The following is a 24,842-nucleotide window of genomic DNA, read 5'->3' as shown; positions in this document are numbered from 1 at the left end:
GGTTACTTGTCCCGGACAAGCGGACAAGCCTTAATGTCAAGCCCTGGGTTGAGAATCACTGCTAGAGCTGTAAAAACCTTCTCTTATGGAGGGTCCCTGGTCAGAGAGAGAGAGAGAGAGAGAGAGAGAGAGAGAGAGAGAGAGAGAGAGAGAGAGAGAGAGAGAGAGAGAGAGAGAGAGAAAACCGTATATTTTGAAAACAAAGCAATACTGCCTCATCAAAGTCGGTGTTGTCAATTGTAATTGTCAATTACATGCATGGGAGGTGGTGAGGTGGTGGAGATCTCAGATAGAGCTGTTTTAGCAGACAGTTTGAGAGTCCAATGGAAGAGGTTTTGTCCAAAGTGCTTTTTAATACTCTTCATTGTTCAAAACAACACACAGACGTAAAGGGTGTTCAATACTGATTTATGCACCAATTTATTTTAAAACCTAACAAATGGAGTTAGGTGGTTTCCTCCCAACAGAAACGATATATGTAAATGAACAAGGAAGTATGGCATGTTTCTTGTTTATATTTAGTAAGCTATCTAGTTATCTATTTCGAAGACAAGAGGTAGAACATGCTCTTGAATATAAAGCTTGATATGAGCCTTTTACAATATTGTGCTCAGCTCCTATTTGATGTCACGTCACCACTCCCCCTCCGCCTGCTTATCTTGTGTCTCAGTACTGATAAGCCATATGGCCTCTATGTGCTTGGCAGTACAATTAAATTACCGTTATGTATTTTGAATCTCTTGGAAATAGCTCAATATAACTTAAACAGCAAGCAGTCCTTTTGCTAGAGCTAGACTGTCATGACTCTAAAGTAAAGTACCGTTAAAATAAATGTATCCTACACACGACCAGAGGGAATAAACACCTGATGTAGAAGACTATCTGCTTTTTCTGGCCTGTCTGTCTGAACTTTGTGGGTGTAGTTAACTTTACTAGAGCATAGATTGAATGTCTGGAGTTAACTGTCAGTGCTGCTGAGTCAAACTGTGTCAAGACTTTGTCATGGTGACCTATGGCAGGGATACTCAAATAGATTTACCTGTGGGCCACATTACAAAAATGGCAAGGGGCCAGGGGCCAGTAGATAAAATTACGACATTAATGATACTTGATAACTTCTCTCTTTCAATTGCTTTATTTTCGCAAAATGTATCAAAGTACAATGTGCATGCACACAATATGTAAATAAATAAATGTGTTACATTTTCTTGCATAAACACAAAGAGCTGTTTCCATAACTGCACAAATTATTGCACATAACATGAGTAGCTGTTATAATAACATAATAACATAACATGAGTAGCTCTTTGCCTGCCTGCCTGCCTGCCCGCCTGCCTGCCTGCCTGTCCATGAGTAGTTATTTGTCTGTCTGTCAATGAGTAGCTGTCTTACTGTCTGCCTGTCTATGAGTAGCTGTCTGTCTGCCTGCCTGTCTATGAGTAGCTGTCTGTCTGCCTGCCTGCCTGTCCAATTGTCCATGAGTAGCTGTCTGTCTGCCTGTCTGAGTAGCTGTCTGCCTGCCTGCCTAATTGTCCATGAGTAGCTGTCTGTCTGCCTGTCTATGAGTAGCTGTCTGCCTGCCTGCCTAATTGTCCACGAGTAGCTGTCTGTCTGCCTGTCTATGAGTAGCTGTCTGCCTTCCTGCCTGTCCAATTGTCCATGAGTAGCTGTCTGTCTGTCTATGAGTAGCTGTCTGCCTGCCTGCCCAATTGTCTATGAGTAGCTGTCTGTCTGTCTATGAGTAGCTGTCTGCCTTCCTGCCTGTCCAATTGTCCATGAGTAGCTGTCTGTCTGTCTATGAGTAGCTGTCTGCCTTCCTGCCTGTCCAATTGTCCATGAGTAGCTGTCTGCCTGCCTGTCCAATTCTCCATGAGTAGCTGTCTGTCTGCCTGTCTATGAGTAGCTGTCTGACTGCCTGCCTGTCCAATTCTCCATGAGTAGCTGTCTGTCTGTCTGTCTGCCTGTCTATGAGTAGCTGTCTGCATGCCTGCCTGCCAGCCAGCAAGTTGGTTAACAGAAAATACATTGAGTAAAATAAAATACAATAAACACAATTTGCCTGAAAATACATTACCCAGCTATGACCTTTTTCATGAAAAAAATGAGTAGTGATATGGCTGACTGAGTAAAATAAAACAATCTACCTGAAAATAGATAGCTATAAGTGAAGAGCAATTTCCGCAATTTCCGCAATTACCATTTCCGCAATTTCCGCAATTTCCATTTCCGCATTTCCGCAATTTCCGCAATTTCCATTTCCGCAATTTCCATTTCCAGCATTTCCGCAATTTCCGCAATTACAATTTCCGCAATTTCCATTTCCATTTCCAACTATTAATGGCAGCTGGGTTTCATCATTCAAATAAAATAGAATTCTGTCCGTTTAGCTATAAAATTATGTCAGGGAATAGGGATACACAGTATATGTCTTTCATTTGCATTGCATCCCCCCCCCCCCCCCCCAAGCTTTTATTTTCGTTCGAGTAATAGTACAACTCTAATAGTATTACTTATAATAATGTAATTAAAGATAACTTCATTCAGATTTATTTATTTTTATTTCATTTTCCAGATTTTTCTTTCTTCTTTTTTTTAGATTTTCATTGGTGGGCCAGTCATAATGGTCCCGCGGGCCTGAGGTTGAGTATCACTGACCTATGGCATCTCAGCCCACATCAGGATTACAAGTTCACGAGAAAAAATGTCATTGCAGCACTGAGGTTAAGCTTTTGATCATTGATGTTTAACGTTTAATGTGAACAGGTCTGTCACTTTCTGTTGAATAATTTACAGTAAAGGAAGGTAAAGTGACAATAGGTGAACAAAGAATGTACACTACTGTGTGTGGGTTTGTGTTTGGTATTTGTGAACAAGCACAGGTATTTGAACAATAAATGCAAGACAATATACTGTACATTTATTTTACTTAAAAAAAGATAAAATATATTTAAGAACAAACAATATCACTACACATACAAAATATAAAAACACATGAGATCATAGTTCTATAGAGGGTATGCGGCTATGCGCATGCTTAAAGTGAATGGCACATCGAGTGGCAAATCGAGTGGCAAAGCAACATGCAAAGTGAGTTTGACATTGTTTAACGTTGTTTAATGCAATCAAATAGGACATTTCTGTTTGGATGTATGAGGCGTTCCTGCATAACTTCCGGGTTTGATGATGATGTCATATGCATACCCTCTATTGTAAGGCAAATCATCTGTACAGGTCAAAAGGCAGCAAGCAGAGCAGATTCTATGTTAGAACAATATTAATAATACAGTGACACAATTACACAGTAGAATCCTGTGTTTACTTAACTCTGACTTATATAAACACTGAGGATTTTACTGTGTGAATGATATGAGGTTAAAGTGCAATGGCTCACTTATACTAGCAGATACTGGCACTAATGAATACATGACTGTGCCAATGCAGTCTTTCTGAAGTCACACACATACTGTACGTTGCAAACTCTACGAAATGTCAGAGAAACTGACAGAAAGGAATTCCCAGCAGTGTTTCCAAAACATAGAATATCACAGTTAGTCATTGTGAACAGGAGCGGTTCATTAGCGGGAAAAATGGAACAACTTCTAGTGCAATACAGAAGGCAGAGAACACTCTAATCTATCTAATACTAGCCTGGTTTCCAGCCCATAGATGCCGCCCACTCCACTGAGGCTCAGAGTCTGACAATTAGGCTAATCTAATACAGTAGTATAAGACATTATAGTTCTTCATTCTACTTTTCCCCCCATGGCATTTCTACACTTTATTTCTCATAGGAGTGTGTAGAAACACAGGAAACCAAGGCCAGAGAGGAGAGACATAACAATAACCCAGCTCCCACATTTCACTTGGTAGTGTGTGCCAGTCATTCTGAGCTCTCTTTTCTCCACTGAGCTGCCAAACACTTCTCTCCACCACCTCTAGTAGAGAAAATCTCTTGTCCTCTGCTGAAGTCCATCATGCAAAGTTACTCGAGCGGACAGCAAACACGATTTCAGCATGCTCCGTCTCCATTATGCAACTTGACTTTTATCTCTCTTTGACTCTCTCTCCTCTTTTCCCACTCCTCCATTAGACTCCAGCATGCCCCCTCCCCCCTCTTCAGGATTGGAGTCCAACACGGGCCATCATCTGCTCGTACACCGTCCACGCCATGGCTGCCATCATGGTTCTCCTCAGGGAACGTGGAACTGCACCACGGAAGAACCCTTGGAACCCATGTTCCTGAGAGAGAGAGGGTGTGAACTTTTAAAACAATATATTGATTGTTATAGTTAATAGTGCTTATACTGCTTGGTATGGATGGCACTTTACTGCTGTCACTGCTACGATACCAGAATTTAGGTCTATCTTATCTTATCGAAAGGTCATTCTGACCAAAATGTCAACCTCATTAAAACATTCTTATCCACAAGTGTATATCAGGTGATATTCTCTTTTATTATCTATTATGTATACATAATATATATATATTATTTACTATTTGTTCTTTGTGTGTGTGGGTGTGTGTGTTTTAACTTATATAAGAGGTGATAGTTACCCTGTAGATGAATCGGACAGCATCTGTCGTCCTCTTGTACAGCTGTGGGTTCACTTGAACGTGCGTTTTGACCACATCGGCAGGCTGGGTAATGATGGACGCCAACACCCCTGACACCAAGCCACAGCTGAAGTTGGCCAGCGGGGCGTAGGTAGACGTGCTGATATCTGAACAAATGGAAGGAGATTTAGTTTGTTGTTACTTTTGAACATACTGTGAAGACAAATATCCCTTCAGGGACAATAAAGACGATTATAATAATAATTATCTCTAAATGAATTAATTAATTGTTAAAACGTACCCTTGGGCAGTGCTGCTTTGGACTGACTATAGAACATGACGTAGATGCCAGAGAAGGGAGCATCTCTGATGAGAGTAGCCGTCAGGCCAGAGAACAGAGCCATGGGTCCCTCGGTCTGATACACACTTCGCAGAGCCCCAGTCACACTGCCGTAGTTATACTTGCCACTCTGAAACGCAACAACACAACAGGTTTTAGACCTCAATCCCTGTGAAACATCATGAAAATAATTACACACAGTATAACTAAAGGTTTAATATTTTCCTTTGCCAACCTGTATTTCAAATAACCACGTTCACAGTTAGCATGTAGTACTGTAATCAGTCGTTTTCAGCCTGCATCACATCATCATCACCTCCACTCACCTCAAAGCGGGTCTTAATGACTGTGACGGGCAGCATGAAGACCCCTGCAACAGTGCGGGCCCCGGCCCCCAGCAGCACAGCATCCATGGCCCCCAGGGTCCTCTCCTGGAAGAAGTGCTGCTTCAGTGAGTAGTAGGTGCTGAAGTAGATTCCCACTCCAGGGATGGTCCTCACGAAGGACTGAAGGAGGAGTAAGGGGAAAAAAATGATATGAGACCTTTCAGTAATATGGGACATGGGTGGTGGTGCATGTGCGTGGCAACAAATAGTAGAAGGGCATACTTACAGGCGATATCCCCTTCCACAGTCCCAGCAGTTTCTCGGTGCGCACAACACTCAAAATCATGGTCACCATCCCCACTCTGGCTGAACTGAAAGACACAGGCGGCTGTTAGAAATACACTTTAACCACTTTCAACCTGGTGTCCCTATTTTGGGCAAGACCACTGTACAATGACGTTTTAAAATAGTGAGAGGTGCATTGTCAAGGTCTGGCAGAATATAGGGCCAGCTGACTAACTGTGTGTCCTGCAAGATACGGCTACCAATGAACCAATCACAGATTAGTTTATCACATATTAGGAGAAGCGCTTTGTGATCCTGCTACACGTGCCTCTAATCTAATGCATTTCATGTGAGTAAGTGGTCAAAATGAACAAATGCTGGCACTGTCTGTGTGTGCACGTGAAGCCATGTGCACTCACTGACTGACTGACTTGACTGAAAGGTCAGATTACTTTGAAATGAACTGAAAGAAACAGGGAGCGATTAGAAATATAAAACAGGGCTCAAGTGGTTAAAATAATATATCTGCTCAGTCTGCTGTCGGGCAGAAACCAGCTAACTCCAAAATGTTCGTTTTTCAGGAAATTTAAAATATTTATTTTCATGAAGAACCAACACACAGACGCATTGCTGAGTTATAGGAAAAAAAGAAAGTTAGCTGGTTAGCTCGACACCGATGAAATACAATATAAGTTGACATTTTTATTTTCTCCCACATTCAAGGCAATGTGTCGTGCACGTTGTCTGTTACCCACAGCAGAGAATGTGCGTGTGACACGCAAGCCCTGCCCGCATACATAGATCCAATCCTATTTTAAAGCCCTCGTATGCGGGGCTCGCGTTATCTGCACGCCTGGTGTAGCCCGTATCATTGATATCAATTGGATCTTTCCAAACCATTCCAAAAACGCTGTACGCGCACAGTAAATTACGATAGGCGCGCTTTGAAAATCCTGGTGTAGTTTGGGCATGCAATAAGGCCAGCCAGCAAGCTAGCTATCCACACTGACCACACTGTGCATGCATGCATGTGGGTGTGTTTAGAGCACACAGACTCACCCAGGATGCACGCTGGCATGCAGGGTCTGCAGGCGTGTCTTGACCAGGTCCAGTGGTTGGAAGAGCAGTGTGGAGCAGGTTCCACTGAATGAGCCGCACATGAAGGCTTTGACCACAGGGTGGGTCTAAGGAGAGAGAGAGAGGGAGGTAGGAAGAGAGAGAAGGAACAAAGAGAAGGCGGTTAACACATCGATTTCACAGATGCATAACGTTTGTTGATGTAATGTGGGCTTGAAAATATAAAGTCAAAGATAATAAATTGGGAAACACGTTATGGACAGAGACGTCTGGTTTTGATCACATCGTACACTACACAGACATGTACGAACTACGGATGCAACGCACTTGTTCAGTGTGTTCCTCCATGTCAAGCATCACCAGTGCTATCCACAATTAGTCACCAATTGTAAAGTGGCAGTAGAAATTCCATGCAGTCTGCCAATACCACAGCACAAGTAGCTAAAACATAACCCGACATGTGTGCGGTTAGACTGCAAAGTCATTTTCAACTATTGGACTTTATGGTACCACCACAAGTTAACACATAACAGATTAAATTAGTTTGTAAACAAACTGTTCATCCCTATACCTTCCTCAGGCCACTTGCCGATTTCAAAAGCACATCCTGTTTTTTCCTGCATGTTTGTAACTTTTCACATTTGCCTTATGGTGCGTTCTCACCGGCAGACGCAAAGACGAATGGGAGCAGCTACATGCATCATTGTGTCTTTGCATCGTCATGTCGCTGTTTTACAATTTAGGCATTTAGCAGACGCTCTTAATCCAGAGCAATTTACAGTAAACTGGCTTCCATTGCGTCTGCTCGTATGCAACATTAGAGTTGCTGGTTGCTCAATGCAGATCACAGGAGCATCTTTCTGCAGACAGTGCAGCACAGTTTCTTATCACTTGGTCCTACATAATCTATGTTCTTACTCCTTATCGCTTGAGACAGAATGCACAGTGTCATGGCATCCTGCCCTGTTTAATTACTCTGGGACTAATGTTCAGTGACATGACAAATATTTATCACACGGCCATAGCGCTTTACAACCCAGTAGCCATTTCACCTGTGCTTTCTTCAGTTGGACTTGAATCTACAGCAGTTATCACTTTCCTTTTTTATTACGCATAATTAGCCACTTTTTTAATGCACTTGATTATACTATTCTATACTCTAATTCTCTATCTATCTTTTAACTGCATTGATGGGCCTACAATTTCACCAATGTTACTTGTAATGTGATGTGACAATAAAGTTTTATTCTGATTCTTAAAATTCCATGCCTGTGGAGGAGGAACTGCAGCGATTTTCTGCTGTTTTACAAATGTAGCTTTAGTGTAGACTAGGGACAGGAACCGAGGGCAGAGATAGAGTGCAGCTGTGCTAGTTGTTAACGGGGAACAGGAATCTGATTCAATCTGATATTTAAGATGTAAAACAGAATTTGGTTTTGACATGCTTTGGAAAGGAACTCAGAATAAGAGAACATTGTTAAACTATATATCAGTAATATTTTATAATATTGTATTTCCCCAAATGTATGCATGTACCCAGCACAATCTCAAGTGTTAGTTTAACTGTCGTGTACATGTACTGTACCTATAACAGTCAATTTTTCCACACTCAGATTTAACCCATTCTGGGCGGGAACCCCTTTTGGTGTTTCAAGCATTATGTTAGATCTACAAACTCATAGCGTGGCACAGAGTGCCGTGCTATGAACTTGTAGGTCTGCTATTTTTGAAAAATCGTGAAAATGTGTTCCATCATGACATAAAAATGTTTGAGAACCACTGACATAGAAACATGACGTTTTTCAGAAAACTGTCAGGATTTAGAAGACATTTGTAGAATCGTTATGCATGTAATGCATGTCTTCAATTATTCCAGCAATAAAACTCACCAGTGAGAGTTCCATGGTTCTTCAATAGAATAATCAAGTGCAGTCAAAGTCTCTCTTCCAACTTTATCGTCAGTCTTCACTCTCACCAGCGTCCTTCCAGCGGCTACTGCAGAACACTTCTGGCAAGAAGATCAAAACTTTACTGAAATGTCATTTCAAAACTTGATGTCAGTGCATTAGATTAGCCTATTTATACAGACAGAACGAATTGGCAACAAAATCAACTAGGATAGGTTGTGTCCGTACATTTGAAGCTGAGAGGTGCGGCGTGGAGGTCTGCCTGTGACTGACTGATGGGAGTTCAGGCAGGTACTGAAGACTATAGGGCCAGTTAACGAACCGCCCGTCCTGTGACTGTCCAAGATACAGCCTCCCATTAACCAATCACAGACGAGCATCTCACATATTAGGACAAGTGCTTTGTGATCCTGCTGCACATGCTTTTAATGCAGTTCACGTGAGTGTGTCGTCAAAATGAATGCATGTCTGTGTGCATGTGCAGTCATGTGTGCTCAGTAAGTGACTGACTGTCTTAGGTCAGATTACTTTGAAATGTGTTACTCGTTTGTAATTAGCAATATAATATCTTGGGATTCCTGGAACATGTTTTAAATCTAGTAAACGGTACACATTAGGTTTAAAATTACTGCAACATCAAACATTGAAAATATTACATCATACATCCTGATTCCTGAGCATGGCCCATAGGTCAATTGTCTGCTCAATTCGTATGTACAGTATCTATCTATCTGGCTGGGTGGGAAGTTCAGAGTCTGAGGTGTGGATTGGGGACAGGGAACAGGGTTCTGGACTGACGACCCAAACTGAACTCTCTGGGATGGGAGTTGAAAATCATAAGCGTCTATGACAATGTAACTAGTCTAATTTCACTTTATGTAATCTAGTATAGTAATATATATGCATTAGGGCTAAGGACCACCTTTGCTGACTGACTGGCAGGATTGGATTTACATGCCATACCACATGATAAATCAAGGGGAGTCGCACAACTTGTCATTATTAATAATAAAACTGATCATCATCACAAGGCCATCATAATCCCACCATGGCACCTGTCCTTTTAATATTTCGCTTACCGGCTGGTTTCTTGTAGAGGCAGACAAATGCGAAGATTGAGAAAGTTAAAACAAACAGAAAAATACTCTGCAATTTAATAGTTTACTCCTTCACACAGTGAGTCCTTTACGAAACGGTGGGTTCTCTATCCTCTCCACAGTCTCCAGTCTGACCTGCTGTAAACAGAGAGGAGCAATGCGTCGATGCGGGACAGTGACTGCTGCTCATTGATGAGGGATTAGACCACATCAGTCCCTCTATTCTACTCCTCCTGGCAATGAGTCGATGTGTTGCTAAACCGGCCGGTTCCTGTTTAACTACGTAACGACAGTATAACTATCGCTATACCAAAAGCAGCAGATCTACAGCTGATCTACAGTAAACAACGCGTCGCATTGTTAACTTGTAGATCTGCCATTATTGGCTCCGCCTCTCCGACCAGACTGCGACTGTCGCCCGTGGCTCCACCCATTTGATCACTGTTGATATCGCGATATTCCCAATACATTTAATATTTTACTGGTGCTGTAAACTTTTAATATTAAACATTAGACAATGTGGCGTTGACAAAAAACGCCAACTCACTGTCTGGCAGGCAGTGATTTGGCGTTTTTTGCAGGCAGCCTGCATTATCTGAATAGGAACTCAATGGATACACAATGAGCCTGTAATAATTTAAGTCAGATAATAATACAACTTTGAACTGTACAGGGCAGGTGCAGGCAACAATACATATTTACAAGCACTTAAGGTATGTTAAACTGTTTGGACAATAGATCATAAACATTTCCCCACATTTTCCCACTCCCTCAGAGTATAAGATATTAAGTGGAATAACAGCGTTTTCAATTTAGCATGTTTTAACTACCTGCTGTATTTTAATGTTTACTAAAGTTCTCGTCTGAAAATCAATGTCAACTACACAATGAGTGAGGCTAGGAATAAGATACCCATACCCCACACAAAACGATGAAAATAAAATCTGTTCGTAGTGTCTTACCCAAAATGTGTCCAGAGTCAGAACCGGTTCAGACTTGCTACATCATTATGCTCTGCTGCTTGTCCACTGTCCAGTGGTAAACAGAGTCTGGACTGCCCTCTGCTGGTGATGTCATGGCATGCCAATTAAAAAACAACTGGCTTTGACAGTGTCATCTTAGATACAGCAACCACCATTATTAAACACAACTGTAAAATAGCCACAAACACCCACTGGACAAGACGTAGCAGTTTAGAAAGCCTCTTTATTGCGATAATACCAACAAATCCACAAATTGTCCTCAATGTTTCACTTCCAGAGGTGCAGACAGAACATTTTCAGGTATTTCTCTTCATTTCTTGGTTCTTAAGTGCGAAAGAATATAGACACATAGATCCTTTAGTTGTCCGTTATCCTTAATAACAGTCCTCTCACTTTCCAGCAGTGTGAGCCAAAAAGCAGACCTCGAGCACAGCCGGTGGGGAAGACCTAACACTGTCTCATCTTTTTACTGTAACATCACCATTTTCTGATATGATAGATCCTTCTTTGCAACTGATCACTTTACTGTCAGGATACAGTGTATTTTAGGCTAAAGTATACAGAAAAATCTTATGTTAAGTCATGAGTATAAGAATATAGCCAATGATCACTCTTAGTTAAATTAACACAGGATTTTGCTGTGTAATTGTCAGCCATGTCCTAATGTCCAGTAGTCACAACCTCACCTTCCCACAACCTCCACCTTCCCTTCAAACTCCCTTTGGTGTAGAAACTTCACCTCCTCCACCCCAACAAGCTGTGCCCTGAGAATACAGTGCGTGCTGAGTATTGATCAACCCCACCACCCTGTTTTACCCTGCGCATCAATAAAAAACATTGATAGTAGTAAAGAAACATACAGGAAAAAAATCTACATGTGTCCAGAGCAGTGGAAATAAACCTTGCACAGTAGAGAACTGTATTTAAGGCCAGTCGGCATATTGGGTGCGTGACTATATGAGCGCGTGCATAGTCGTGTGAAACATTGTCACCATTGACGTGGTTTACAATGCCGTAGCATTGCAAAGCCTCAGCCACCATTGTACATGTCAGTGCAAAATCTAGCACAATCCACCACCTTCGTTATGCGCCAACGGGACACAATTTGTGTGATGCTGCACATGAATCCATGTCGTTAAATGCACTTTAAATGTGTATCTCTCGAAATCATTAAGCCCAACAAGCATAGTCGTGTCGAGTACTAACGACAACTACATTAAAAGGGTACATGTCAGCACATAATGTTAACAACTAAGGTGAGAGCGAGCAAAGAGCCATAAACATGTTGTACTTTTCATACTTAACCATTATAAAACTTCTCGAATAAAATACAGTTCTATAGATTGCGATATTACTTTGGTCCTCTTCCAGTAAGCTTTCTTCATTTGTTTATAGTTCTTTCATTGTTTCTTTCTTCAATTAGAAAAATAGATCCTAAAACAGGACTATTATCATCGGAATGTTTCCTTATAAAAATATCATTCATATCTATTTCATGGTTGTTTTTCTTCCCATAGCACAAAGAATGAAGCATGAGAAAAAAAAAGTTTGGCCCAAAAATAGTGTATGTGTGTATATAAGTACATGTCAGAGTGGTGATTGTCAGCATATTTATGCGTTTACTGGCTTCTTCATCTGGGAGAGTGTACTTGGATTGTCAACGTTAAAATGAGAGACGTTATGAGGGCCTTTAGAGTGAAGACTCCCTGCCTCTTAATTCATACAGTATTGTTTGCTTGTGTGTCCTCTGCATACAGTAGGTGTGTGTGTGTGTGTGTGTGTGTGTGTGTGTTTGGTGTCAGTATGTGTTTGGTGTCAGTATTTGGGTCTCGTCAATCCATGATGCATTCAAAGAGCAGGAAGTGCATGCTGGGGTTCTTCATTCAGGCTTGGGCTCGGGCGTGTCACTCTTGGGCTCGCTCTCCTCGTCGCTCTCGATGCCAGCGCGGCTCACAATGCGTCGCATGGTAAGAGGCAGGTCTCCACGCCTGGCAACAATCAAAAACAAACCGTTACAGTGGATTATGTACGGGTTGTTTTTAAATCTCAGTAACATTACAGTGGATTATGTACGGGTTGTTTTTAAATCTCAGTAACATCAAAAACAAAGAAAAGATACACAAAGAAACCCTGAGGAAAAGGTCATGTAAACACTTAACCCAGATATATCAGGATAAGATAATAAAAATAATCCCATTTTAAAGTTTCTTCTCAATCTTTCAATTTATTGTGTTAGATCAGTTTTCCTATGTTTGTATTCAGGGGGGGCACCACTATAGCATGGAGATTTGTCGATTGGTGAGCTTGAGATGTTTGGAAAAGTCCAAGTCCTGCTGCCCACCTGAGCTTGTTCTTGAGAACGTTGACTTCACGGTTCATGGAGTCGGCCGACTCAGTGGCGTCCTCCAGCTCACGCTGCAGTTTCCTGCGGTTGGCGTTGGCCCGCTGGGCCTCCTCCTCCGCCTCCTCCAGCTGACGCTTCAGTTGCTTCATGCGAGAGTTCAACTTCTCTGCCTGAACGGAAATGACAAGAAAACCACCATTGCATGAATTAAGAACAATAAGCTTTATGAATTAACTATAGCGATGTGGAGATGGCACAAAAGGTCTAAGGATGTTAATTTACAATAAACCAAAATCTGTATCCAACAGTAATGTCAGCAGGAATACAGCAACATAATGCCAGAAAAGTACCATCATGGGTCTTTTAAAAGCAGTGAAAGTGGAAAAACCTGACCTGGTCTTTGTATTGCTCTGTGTTGCGTCTCTCATCGTCCACGGTAAGGATAACCTCCTTCAGTTTCTTCTCTGTACGTCTCACCAGCTTTGATGCCGCCTGCCTCTCCCTGGATCAGGAGCAGAGCATGTGGTCAGGCTCATACTCCATTACATAATGTAATCCAGAAGTATGATTTTATGGCTACACTGTAAAATGTTTTTATACTGAGGTCATGTTTGACCTACTTTTGTCCCTTCTTGATTTCCAAGTACACCACCATGCTCTGTCATGTGAATTTCAGGCTGGTCATATTGTACAGAGACTTGGTGCTCACCTAGTCTCGATGTCCAGCTGTTCCTCCAGCTGAGCGATCTTGGCCTCCAGGGCAGTGATGCTGGCCTTGTACTTGGACTTGACAGTTCCTTCCAGCTCATGAAGCTTCATCTTCAACTCCTTGTTCTGACGCTCCAGCTGGGCACGAGCTCCCTCAATGCGTTGGGAGGTGCTGCGCTCAGCAGTCAGCTCCACGTTCATCTGGTCCGTCTGAGGGGGGACAGAGAGGATTGTTGGACTTGTTGGTTCAGCAAACACAGAATCTCAAAGGTTTCCAACAATAGAAAATGTTTACAACAGACTTCATTTTAACATTCAAGTTTAATTTCATTTTAACATGGTGTCCCTATATTGGGCATGTCATAGGTGAAAATTGTCACCCTGATCTGCAAGCTCACAATGTGTCCCATTGTGACAAGTTGTGAACTTGCAGATCTATCCATTATACAACAGGGCTAAAGTATAAAACAGGGCTAAAGTGGTTAAAATCAACATTCAGTTCCAGAAATTAAATACTGTGGTTAAAAGAGACGTTCAGTTACAGACATTAAATACTGTGGTTAAAAATGACATTCAGTTAGACATTAAATAGCGTTGATGTACAGACCTGCAGCATGGCTCTCTTCAGTCGGTCGTTGACCAGCTCAGTGTTGCACTGCTCTTCCTCCAACTCCTCCTCCAGCTGAGCGATACGCGCCTCCAGTCTCCTCTTCTCCTCCGCAATCAGGGCGCTGAGAGACGGACAGGAGAGCAGTTAGGAACGGGGAAACAAGTGAGGAATGGAGGATGGATGCAGATTAGCTTGGCATCAATACCATGTTCGTGTTTCTCATCCGGTCAGAGCGGATAAAACTTTAGGTCACCATTTGAGTTTCTTTGGTTGCCATCATTTGAGTTTCTTTGGTTGCCAATTTTTTAAATGCTATTAAATAGAATCTTAAAACAAAACATTGGTAATTGGTGGTGTAGGACTGTCCCAAAACTGGGATTCGGCCCAACAAGCGCTCTATTGGTTTCATGGAGAAGTTCTCGTCTTACTTCTTGCTGGCCTGGTTGTTGATCTCATCCTGGAGCTCGTCTCTCTCCTGCTGGGCTTGTCGCTTCACACGCTCTGCAGATGCAAGTTCCTGAAAAAAGAACAACTCAAGTATCAGTGTGGGCAACAGTGGTTTTCATTGAAGCAATTGTAGGTAGGGTCAAACGGAATGCAAGCAAACTAATATATGTATTCATCGAGTGTAATTAACAGACAATAAGCACCTCCTGCATCTGGATCATTTCGGCCTCCATGCTCTTCAGCTTCTTCTCCGTCTCCTTGGACTGGGCCAGGATCTCCTCTCTGGACATGCGGGTGTCCTCCAGCTCCCTGAGAAGGTCCTTCATCTGGGCCTGTGGGGAGAGGAACATACAGACACAAATAAAAACACATTCATCTAGACAGGAGACAAAACGACAACAGGAAACAGGGTTGACTTGGCAGAGATGTTTCGGATGGTGATGCATTCTACACCAGTGAATTAGCATTCTAAGTGCAGTCTGGGGACACCTAGGGGTCTTTGAGGGGGTTCCCCAGCCAAACAATTCATAGTTTTTACCAAATGGATGGATCCTTATGCATCTGTAACAGAGCATACAAATGGAACCAAATGAACCATAATGCTTGCCATAATGGACAATGTGAGAAATCCTCGCCACAAAATCTTGGCAGACCATAAAAGTGGTCGCAAGGATGTTCCGTTCTGTATATGAACACATTGCTGGCTCATATACATACACAGGCTCTTTAACGCCACGGCCAGCCACTAGGCATATGAACTGGACTATTGGCTTCCCAGCTTTTAGTTATTTATGGGTCTATATCTAGTGACACATTAATTATTTTTTATGCTTATTCATAATATATTTGTATTTTAATCTGTGCACTCCCTTTTTGTGATTGCATGCCTGTATGAGCTATGGGATCATCCCCTCTGGGATCAATAAAGTATCTATCTATCAACACAGACTATACTACAGCATAAATTTGGAGTCCAAAGATCAACATAGCATCAAATGAGGGTCCGTAGCCTAATGCATATCAAACTGGGGGTCCTTGAAATGAAAAAGTATCATATCAAATATATAACCATACTAATCTTCTCTTGTGAGGGTCCCTGCCCCTGGCATATCCTTTCAAATCTGTGGGCTGTTATGTGTCAATTTGGGGGTCGTTGACATGAAGTCTTTTTGAGAAGAACAAATGTTCCACACACCTGGAGCTTCTTAAGTTGCTTGAGGGCCTCGTCACGGTTCTTGTTGGCGTTGTCGATGGCGGCCTCCAGCTCCTTCAGGTCCAGCTCCATCTTCTTGCGTGCTGCCACGGCAACGGCGCGCTGCTTCCTCTCGTCTTCCAACTCCATTTCCATCTCCCTCACCTACAGAGGTACAGACACTCAACATAAGATATGCAACACAACTACTTAGCTTATTTGAATTCACTTCAATTGGGGATTTCTGGATATCCAAAATGTTATATCTCAATACGTTTCAGCGATATTAAATACTGCAACAATATGCGTATGGTAAATAAATATCGGCCTATATTATTGATATAGGATATTATCGATGTATGCAGACCAGCCTACCTGTTTGACCAGGGCCCTCTTCTTCTCCTCGCCCATCTCGTCGCGTCCGGCCAGGTCTCTATCATACTGGGCCTTCATGGCCTGCATGTTGACCTCCAGACGCAGCTTGGCATCCTCGGTGGCCTGCAGCTCGTCCTCCAACTCCTCCAGCTGGGTCCTCATCTCCTCCAGCTGCTGATCCATGCCACGCTTTGCCTTCTCCAGCTCATGCACCTGCAAGATGGGGTGAGGGAGAATTAAGAATAGAACGTCCAAAACATACTTTTCAGGATTCAACAACAGCAAAAGTAGCAGATGGACAAGATCAAGCTACGTTTGATGCTTTTGTGTGACGCTGTAGTATGATTAACCCATTCTGACCTAAGATCAGATTCATACGAGGTTTCCACTGGACACACACTTGTCTGATGAACCCATTCTGACCTGAGATCAGATTCTACAAAAATGTCAATCGTTCTTCGATTTTTCAAAAATAGCAGACCTACAAGCTCTTAGCGCGCCACTCGGTGGCGCGCTATGAGCTTGTAGATCTGCTATTTTTCAATAGCTAAAGCATAACATGATGCTGACACCAAAATGGGTTCCCGGTCTGAATGGGTTAAGTAGGGCATTCATTTATGAAAAAAAAACTTAAAATATGGGAGGTTTCTGACCGACAGAAACGATAACTGAGGTTCTATGAAAGAATGAAAGAAGAGGCTTTACACTCTTGCCGACGTCGTCCTTGGAGGAGACCAGGTCCTCCATTTCAGCTCGCAGTAGCTTGTTGTTGCGGTCCATCTCGTCCTTGATGTCCATCAGGGACTCGAGCTCACGGGTTAGTGCCAGAGCACGGGTCTCCTTCTCTCTGGCCTCCGCCTCGGCACGGTCACGTTCCTCTGCATAGCGGGCAGAGATGTTCTTCTCCTCTGCCAGCATCTGGAAAGGATGGAAAATGCGTGGCAAACTTATTACTTTGGTTGTTTGTGCAGGATTATAACGTTTTGAGAAAGTAAATGAATGTGCGTGAATATAACAACTAGATATGTCCCTGTCCTGCAAAACATAACTTGATCCATTATTCTTTAGTCACATGGTCTTCACTGATTGTTTTTTCTTTTAAATACCATTGAATGCAAACAGCTCATGAGTAACTCAATGCTTCCTGCATAGTACCAGTCAGTAGATTACTTATGTTGGTGTGCCCACTTGTGAGGCACTGTTAAGGCAACTGATTTACAAATGTATGCAGCGCCTGGAAGTGTCCAACAGCATCATAGTGGCTGCGCAAGCACTGGCTCAGCTTCCTACTGCTGATTAGGTAGGATGGCACTATAGTACCTTTACATTTCTTTCTATCTTTTTTCCATGTTGTATGTCTCTTATGTTATTGTATGTTACCTTTATGTAGCATTGCTAGTGTTATTTTTTACTTTATAACCCAAGTGCACAAATCTATGGTTCCCTCACCTGGTCAAACTTCTTTTGCTTCTTCTCCAGGTTGGAGACGATCTGTCGGAGGTGGTCCTGGTCCACCAGAAGGTCATCCAGCTCCTGCTGTAGGCGTGTCTTGGTCTTGTCAAGCTTGTCAAAGGCGGAGGATTTCTCCTCCAGGCGCTGGTTCACAGACTCCAGGTCCCTCTGAACTCTCTTCTTTCCCTCCTCTGCGTTCTCCAGACAGCCAGAATCCTGCTCTGCCTTCTTCTTCAAGTCAGCGAGCTGCCAGGACGAGAGGAATCGTCACATTTGAGTGTCCCACACATTTGAGGATAATAAAATGTCTGGTTCATACGAGTCCCCAAAATTCTCTGTAACCCTCAAGTCCAAAAGAGCACCTCTGCGTTTGGGACCCGGAGGTCTCTTACCTGAGCCTGGACTGTCAGGAGCTGCTTCTCTACGTTCCTCTTGCCCTCCTCTTCCTCCTCCAGCTGCTCTTTCAGGTTGTTCTGCTCATCTTCCAGCTGACGGAGACGAGTGCCGAGGGACAACTTCTGACGAGTCTCCTCTGTGAGAAGTTCCTGGTGTACAGAATATGGAGTGGAAGAGAGGAAAAGAGACAAGAAATGAGTGACCGAGCAAGAAAGAATGTTGCAAAGGAAAAAGAGCTTATGAATTATGACTGTAAACATAATCTAATGGTTCTGCAGTACATGATACACTGCACTTCCTGTATACAATGTTATGTATGACATGATATGAAAACCTCACAACGTCCTAGCCGGTGGCAAATTTCTGAATAAATGATTGTAGGTTAGCTAGTCATCTACTCATATCAGGAATATCTGACCTGCTGGTCAGAGGAGATGAGGACCCAGCTGTCACTCTACTCATATCATATATGATATCCATTCTTCTTCCCTTTCCTAAAAACTGCAAATGTACAAAGGAGCTTGTACAAAACAATATTTCACCCACTTTTCTTTACACTTGTGATGTGACAATAAAGTTGAAATCTACCTAAGAGCTATAGTATATACACACAGTATGGGGAATTCACAAAGCTTGGCTTTCAGGACACAGCAGTGTGTTAATGTTTAATTTGCACAGAGTGTTCATTTATCCATTTGTAAATCAGCATACAAATCACTTTTGTACACTCAGTTAAATACTCTGAATGTGACAGTACTTTGTAAACTCTCAGGGTTAAATAAGTACTGAGGATTTGACAGTGTGCTTGTGTACCTGGACATCTTGGAGCTGGGACTCCACAGTAGAGCAGTCCTTGCTGGCCTTAATGGACTTTCCTTCCACATCACTCAGCAAGGTAGTCACGTTGTCCAGCTCCGCCTATCAGAGAGACGCAGCATGAACGCAGGAGTACACGAATCATCTCTTGAACATCACGTTTTAATATGATATCACGTATTTAATATGATGCCTTGTAAATTCTAATTCAGATTTATTTTCGTTTTATAAGTGTCGTCCTTAGATGCCTACCATTTGGGCATTTAGTGCTCTTTATCCATAGCGACTTATAGTAAGCAAGGTAAACACAAACATCAAATGCATAGACAGTGTTGTGGCCTCAGTAATCTATGATCATAGACAGTGTTGTGGCCTCAGTAATTTTATGATCATAGGTAAATCTAACTTAAACAGATCTATTTCAAGTGTTTAATACTCTTATCAACATGGTAGTTGACACATGCCGTCTTTATCATCACCTTTATTTATAATCGGGAATACAATTGAGGTCAAGCCCTTATTTTCAGTGTAGCCGAGGTAAATACAATACAAATGAAATCCATTAGACAATATATTAGGGTAAATTACAAAGGAACTTTTAGCAGAACAGCCAGTCAAAACAAAAATCACTGTTAAAAATGTTTTGGAGCATTCCTTTGAACTGGCAGGGAGCTCAGTTTTAAAGAATTTTGCAGTTCATACAAATGCATGTTTATTATATTATTGGAACAATGACAAATACTGTCCAGAATCTTCTTCCAGTAACAAAAGGTACATGGGAGAAAAATGCTTTGTAGTTTGTAGCTTCTAGAGCTATCAAGCCGTCTCCTCGACAAACTAACCTGCATGGCAGGCCTTACGCGAGCAGGGGGCATAGGGTTCTCTGCATCGGCTGCAGATTTATAATAAAAAAAATTGCCACTAAATAAACAGACTAAACAAATAATTAACATCCAGGTTTCAGTCATACCTGCATTTTGCTCATCTTCTCGGCCATTTCCTGTCGGCTGCGTTCCCCCTCGCCGTGTTTGACCTGCAGCTCCTGCAGCTGGGTCTCAGCCTTCTTCCTGCGGTGCTCAGACTCAGCCTTGGTTTGGTTCAGCGTCTGCAGCTCGATGGCCAGCTCGTTCCTCTCCGACTCCAGAGCCTGCTTGGCTTTCTCTACAGACACCTTGTTCTGCAGGGATGGAGGGAGTGTGAGATTCAATGTTTACACGGTTGAAATTATTTGAAATGTTTTAATATTTTTTTTATTGACATTCAGCTGTGTGACAAAGAACATTTAAGTGTATACTGTATGTGAAGATGGTTGCATACTCTCTTGGACTGCTCCAGCTGCTCGTTGAGCTCGTCGAAGGCCTGGCCGTGTTTCTGCCTCATCTCAACCACCTGATTCTCATGTACTTTGGCCTCGTCGTCCAGGGTCTTCTTCATCTGAGCGACCTCCGTCTCACGCTTGGTCCTGAGGACATCAAGATGTATCGGCGATGAATTTGTATTCCTTCTTTCAATACTGAAACATTTATTTTATTCTGGTTCTCACTTCTCATGATGCCTTTTGTCTTCATAATTGCGAAGCACTTTGAGGTAAAGTCAATTACCATGGAACATTTTAGACAAAGATAAAGTCTATGTAACATAATGCAGGACAATTGAGATCAAAATTCATGTTGGATGTGATGTAAAAAAGAAGAAATGGCAAGTTAACTAGTTCTACTCAAACACACTTAAGGATAATTTATACTTTCAGATGAAACAATGTCTCCTGTATACCTGAGCTCCTGCTGAGCAGCTGTGGAGTCTAATGTGTCTTCCAGCTCTGTCTTGAGGGCCTCCAGCTCCTCTCCCAGGTCTCTGCGGTGTTTCTCAGCCTTGGTACGGGCTTGTCTCTCCAGCTCCAGGTCCTCCTGCAGTTCTGAGAGCTGAGCATCCATCTCACGGATCTTCTTCTGGGCCAGGTTCTTCTGGGCAGCCTCCTCCTCTATCCTGAGGTCAGGGGAAAAAAACAAGGAAAAAATAAAATGTCGTGCTGAATAAATATTAATATTGCACCATCAACCAGTCGGATAAAATTCATGTTAGAGTACAACCAGCTGACATCCCCCTTATTCAAATCATGATCAGACCTTATTCTGGTGGCAGGACTGGTAAACTGGTCTACCTACTGTAGACAATCTATGCTCACTCCAACCAGGAGAGCAAGACTGTGATTATTAGTCAAATGATAGAAATTCATGGAGACAAAATGTCAGGAAAATTTGACTGAAGATGTTGGGAAAACTAAATCGCAAAATCAGTCCAAGTGATCGAATACCAAAGCCCTGTCACAGTTATAGAAGCCTAGCAATTCTGGCCAGTTACTTGATGGACCGTTTAAATGGAATGAATTCCCCCAGAAAAAAAAAGAAACATCAGCATATCACTGGCTATGAGATAATGGAAAAGCCTGTCTGTGTTTCAATGTCAGGAAAGCAGAACTTATGATAAAGCTACTTCAGCAGAATGAGGAACACTCATGAATCTTTCAACAGTGGCAACTCAGTCACCCATATTGACTATTAAAGGCTGTAAACTCACCCAAGGTGCAGGAAAACTAAATTGTACTTCTGTCATCATCTACTCACCATCATGCCAATGAAAACACATACAAGTACAAAGTGTTGCTGGCAGACTCGAGGAGTTTTGTGGACAAATGAAATATCTGCGTTTCCAATGGCATGAGGGAAGATAATTAAAATGTTTGGATGTACCATTTCTTTAAGGAGCAATGTGCTCACACACAGACCTGGCCAGGGCTGCCTGGAGTTCTTCTTCCTTCTTGGCCAGCTGTGCACGAAGCTCAGCGATCTGGGCCTGCAGCTCAGCAATCTGGTCATGGAGCTCTGCAGAATCTCCTTCCACTTTACGCCGGTTCTTCTCCAACTCCTGACGCTGTTTCTCCTCACGCCGCAGACGGTCTGAGCGGAGTGAGAGGGAGAAATTATATGCAGTTGTTTAGGCCAGATGAAGGTGATGTGTGTGTGTGTGTGTGTGTGTGTGTGTGTGTGTGTGTGTGTGCGTGTGCGCCCAGCCTACCTTCCAGGTCTGTGATCATGGCCTCGTGTTTGGTCTTGAGTTTCTGCAGACTCTTGGACTTCTCCTCTTCCTCGGCCAGGTTCGTGGTGAACTCAGAGATCCTCTCTTCCATCAGCTTCTTCTCCTGTTCTCACAAATAAACCAATGTTAAAACATCTACCCATCTTAGTTTACTGAATATTGAGGTTAAACAAGTGAGAAGAATAAAATATATATTGTTGCTCTGAAACAAAGAAATCATGGTTGTAGTCGTAGTTCACCTCATTACCCAGGGATTTCTTATTATCTTAGCATCTGCTAAGATAAGAGCAGCTGCTAAATGCTGACCTTGTTGAGTTTGTTGTTCTGGTCGTCCAGCACCATAACATCATCTTCCACCTTCTTCATCTTGGACTCCAGGGTGACCTTTTCCAGCTGGAGTCTCTGTCTGGCAGCCTCCTCTTCATCCAACTGCTGCTCCAGGTCCTGTATTCACAAAGAGGAAGAGGAGGGTTGGACATGAGAGTGTAGGTTCAGGAGCTATAGCTCCTAAACCATGGAACAGCCTAACCCGCCACATACTGTAACTCCAGTGTTTACTCATCATAACATATCATATGAAAACAGTTTTGTAAAGTGTTATGTGCCTCTAGAGTGAGTGGTGTAACGTTACTCGAGCGATATCACTTGGGTAATCTTCCCAGACATTCCACCATTCGCCCTATAGGCACAGAACTAATTAAAAACTGTTTTCACATGCCATGTAATACCCCATACTAAATGTAAACACATTTTGGTATCTGTAAGTGCCCATGTCGAGACATTTTTCCTTTCGCCTCTGTGTTACATTGTTTATTCGTCTTGTAGATTTTCTTGCTGCCATTTAACTTCTCCCACAGTGTTGAAAAGGAGTAGCTCAGGCAAAAAATGAAGCCTTTGTTTTTGTCGCATTCCTAAACCAATAATTTGATGACCTGGTCATCAGTCTGTAGTCTACTACCGACACTCTTTAAGTGGACTGCCCTGGTCATCAAATTTGATGACCTGGTCATCAGTCTGTAGTCTACTACCGAACACTCTTTAAGTGGACTGCGCTGGTCATCAAATTATTAGATTAGGAATGAGACAAACGCAAAAAATCCATAAATTCATGAGGCTTCATGGGGTGTGGAATTGAAAGAAAAATAATCTACGCACTGTGATATTCTGCTGCATCTTTTTCTTTTCCGTCTGTAGATGAGTGGCCCGTTCCTCCTCTTCCTCCACACGGGCCTCCAGGTCATGGAGGATCTCCTCAAGTTCCTGTTTCTTGGCAGCCAGACGGGCTCTCATCTCCTCTGCCTCGGCGCACAGCTCCGTCTCGGCCTGCAGCTGCTCCTGCAGAGCCATCTTCTCTGCGCCCAGCTGCCAGAGGGAACACGAGGGGTTAAAAACTAACGATTGTACAAACTCTCAAACTGCCTCCCCTTGTACTTCAAATCTGTGGCAAATGTCCTTGCGGTGTGTCACGTGTAAATGATACTGACACTGGCGTCATGTATCCTACCTGCTGCTGTTTGGTCTCCATCTCCTGGAGCTGCTGCTCAGCATACAAGTGCCTCTCCTTAACCTTCACCAGCTCATCATCCTTCGCCTGCATCTCCTCCTCCTGTCTGCTGACCTGGAGGAGCGGCTTCACCTACAGGAAAAAGGGAGGAGAGAGGTTAACGTGAGGCTCTTGCAACACAGATCTCCAACTGGAATCCAACAGCAACATTTAGATTATGTAGTAGACTCGACACACTATCTGCTTTTGTAGGCACTTTGTTTTATTGAGATGAGTGTAGAGAGACAGGAATCTGAGGGCAGAGAGGGGGAAGGTTTTAATTGAGTTTGTGTACCTTGGTGAAGAGTCTCCACCATTGCCAGTTCCTGAGTTTGAGATAGGCAGCACAATTCCTCTGGATAACCTTCATAGCAGTGAGCTGCTGCTGTCTCTTGGCAAAGGCCCTATAAAAGTAACATAAAAAAAACAGTTAAGCCAGGACCTCCCTCAGTAGATTTGTAAAGCATTTTACCATAGGGTTTCTGTTTTATGGGTCAAATAAGGTCTGTGGTTAACATAAGCCTAAGAGTTTTTGCTCTACAACATAAATCATTCATCAGTTCACCCGTTAATTAATTGCCTTTGTCCATACACAATACAGTATAAATGAAGCAGTCTCCTTACTTGCGGGCCACGTAGCCTCTGCACCAGGCCTGGAAGCTGATAATCACATCAGTAATCTTCATATCTCTCTCCTCTTCCAGGTGGGCCAACACTCCCGCCCTGAAGAACACCTTGCTCTGACCAATCCGGTACAAGTTGGGATCCAGCTCCAGGCTTTTGATCTGATGGGAGAGCAAGAAGCACACCCATTAACAACACTGAGTCAATATCAACAAGTCTAATTTACTTCTGTACAATATTAATCTGCATGTAATTTTATCTTGTTTTTAACCTTTTTATGTGCGAATAAATAAAACCTAAATGTTGTGGATCTTTACCATGAGCACGCAGGCCTGTTTGCCATCCATGAAGCCCTTGGGGATGGAGTTGGGAGTGAGGATCTCGTACCTACAGGTGAGAAAGTGGTTTAGGTTAGGTAACCCACACAAAACAACAAAATGACCATTAATGACAAAATGTGCACATATTAAATACCTCTGTCTGAACTCTTGGAAGACGATGCGATTGGGGAAACCTTGTCTACAGATACGGATGCCCTCTAGAACACCATTGCACCTCAGCTGGTCCAGAACCAGGTGGGGGTCCAGCTTACCTGCCTGCGAGACGGAGGGAGGTAGTCATTGTTGACAGTCAAGTTTAACGTTTTAACCACTTTAAAACCTGGAATCC

General features: G+C 42.8%; 2 protein-coding genes across 5 annotated transcripts in view; both read right to left on the bottom strand.

The window, feature by feature from the left end:
- Window positions 1-2,902: 2,902 nt before the first annotated feature.
- Window positions 2,903-10,593, bottom strand: LOC308323891 (mitochondrial glycine transporter A-like). 3 transcript variants are annotated; one of them, XM_080775751.1, is made up of 9 exons: window positions 10,550-10,593; window positions 9,570-9,722; window positions 8,473-8,588; window positions 6,566-6,690; window positions 5,508-5,592; window positions 5,222-5,401; window positions 4,857-5,025; window positions 4,556-4,722; window positions 2,903-4,239 (listed from the first exon to the last, which is right to left on the bottom strand). In XM_080775751.1, exons 3-9 carry the CDS (start codon window positions 8,485-8,487, stop codon window positions 4,117-4,119), a joined length of 864 nt encoding a protein of 287 aa, XP_080631877.1. In that variant the 5' UTR covers window positions 8,488-8,588; window positions 9,570-9,722; window positions 10,550-10,593; the 3' UTR covers window positions 2,903-4,116. The 3 variants fall into 3 exon arrangements, with proteins under 3 accessions (XP_080631877.1, XP_080631878.1, XP_080631876.1); XM_080775752.1 differs by lacking the exon at window positions 10,550-10,593 and having other exon boundaries at window positions 8,473-8,591; window positions 9,570-9,846; XM_080775750.1 differs by lacking the exon at window positions 10,550-10,593 and having other exon boundaries at window positions 9,570-9,846.
- Window positions 10,594-10,773: 180 nt separating this feature from the next.
- Window positions 10,774-24,842, bottom strand: part of LOC308324579 (myosin-9-like) — a 43,588-nt gene continuing 29,519 nt past the window's right edge. For both annotated transcript variants that reach the window (XM_080776674.1, XM_080776675.1), the window contains 25 exons: window positions 24,648-24,769; window positions 24,491-24,560; window positions 24,174-24,334; window positions 23,845-23,953; window positions 23,511-23,642; window positions 23,162-23,368; window positions 22,313-22,450; window positions 21,986-22,109; window positions 21,696-21,867; window positions 20,684-20,896; window positions 20,228-20,372; window positions 19,881-20,087; window positions 18,908-19,012; window positions 18,091-18,243; window positions 17,696-17,944; window positions 16,952-17,164; window positions 16,247-16,459; window positions 15,875-16,036; window positions 14,883-15,011; window positions 14,661-14,749; window positions 14,230-14,353; window positions 13,624-13,832; window positions 13,308-13,416; window positions 12,912-13,084; window positions 10,774-12,558 (listed from right to left, as the gene is read on the bottom strand). In XM_080776674.1, the coding sequence (XP_080632800.1) occupies window positions 12,450-12,558; window positions 12,912-13,084; window positions 13,308-13,416; window positions 13,624-13,832; window positions 14,230-14,353; window positions 14,661-14,749; window positions 14,883-15,011; window positions 15,875-16,036; window positions 16,247-16,459; window positions 16,952-17,164; window positions 17,696-17,944; window positions 18,091-18,243; window positions 18,908-19,012; window positions 19,881-20,087; window positions 20,228-20,372; window positions 20,684-20,896; window positions 21,696-21,867; window positions 21,986-22,109; window positions 22,313-22,450; window positions 23,162-23,368; window positions 23,511-23,642; window positions 23,845-23,953; window positions 24,174-24,334; window positions 24,491-24,560; window positions 24,648-24,769 (3,837 nt within the window). In that variant the 3' untranslated portion in view covers window positions 10,774-12,449. The remainder of the gene's footprint in view (window positions 12,559-12,911; window positions 13,085-13,307; window positions 13,417-13,623; window positions 13,833-14,229; window positions 14,354-14,660; window positions 14,750-14,882; window positions 15,012-15,874; window positions 16,037-16,246; window positions 16,460-16,951; window positions 17,165-17,695; window positions 17,945-18,090; window positions 18,244-18,907; window positions 19,013-19,880; window positions 20,088-20,227; window positions 20,373-20,683; window positions 20,897-21,695; window positions 21,868-21,985; window positions 22,110-22,312; window positions 22,451-23,161; window positions 23,369-23,510; window positions 23,643-23,844; window positions 23,954-24,173; window positions 24,335-24,490; window positions 24,561-24,647; window positions 24,770-24,842) is intronic.

The sequence above is a fragment of the Protomyctophum bolini genome (genome assembly GCF_963924005.1).
Source record: "Protomyctophum bolini genome assembly, chromosome: 11".
In the NCBI taxonomy this organism is placed as follows: Eukaryota; Metazoa; Chordata; class Actinopteri; order Myctophiformes; family Myctophidae; genus Protomyctophum; species Protomyctophum bolini.
This window is presented reverse-complemented; position numbering and strand designations above follow the sequence as displayed.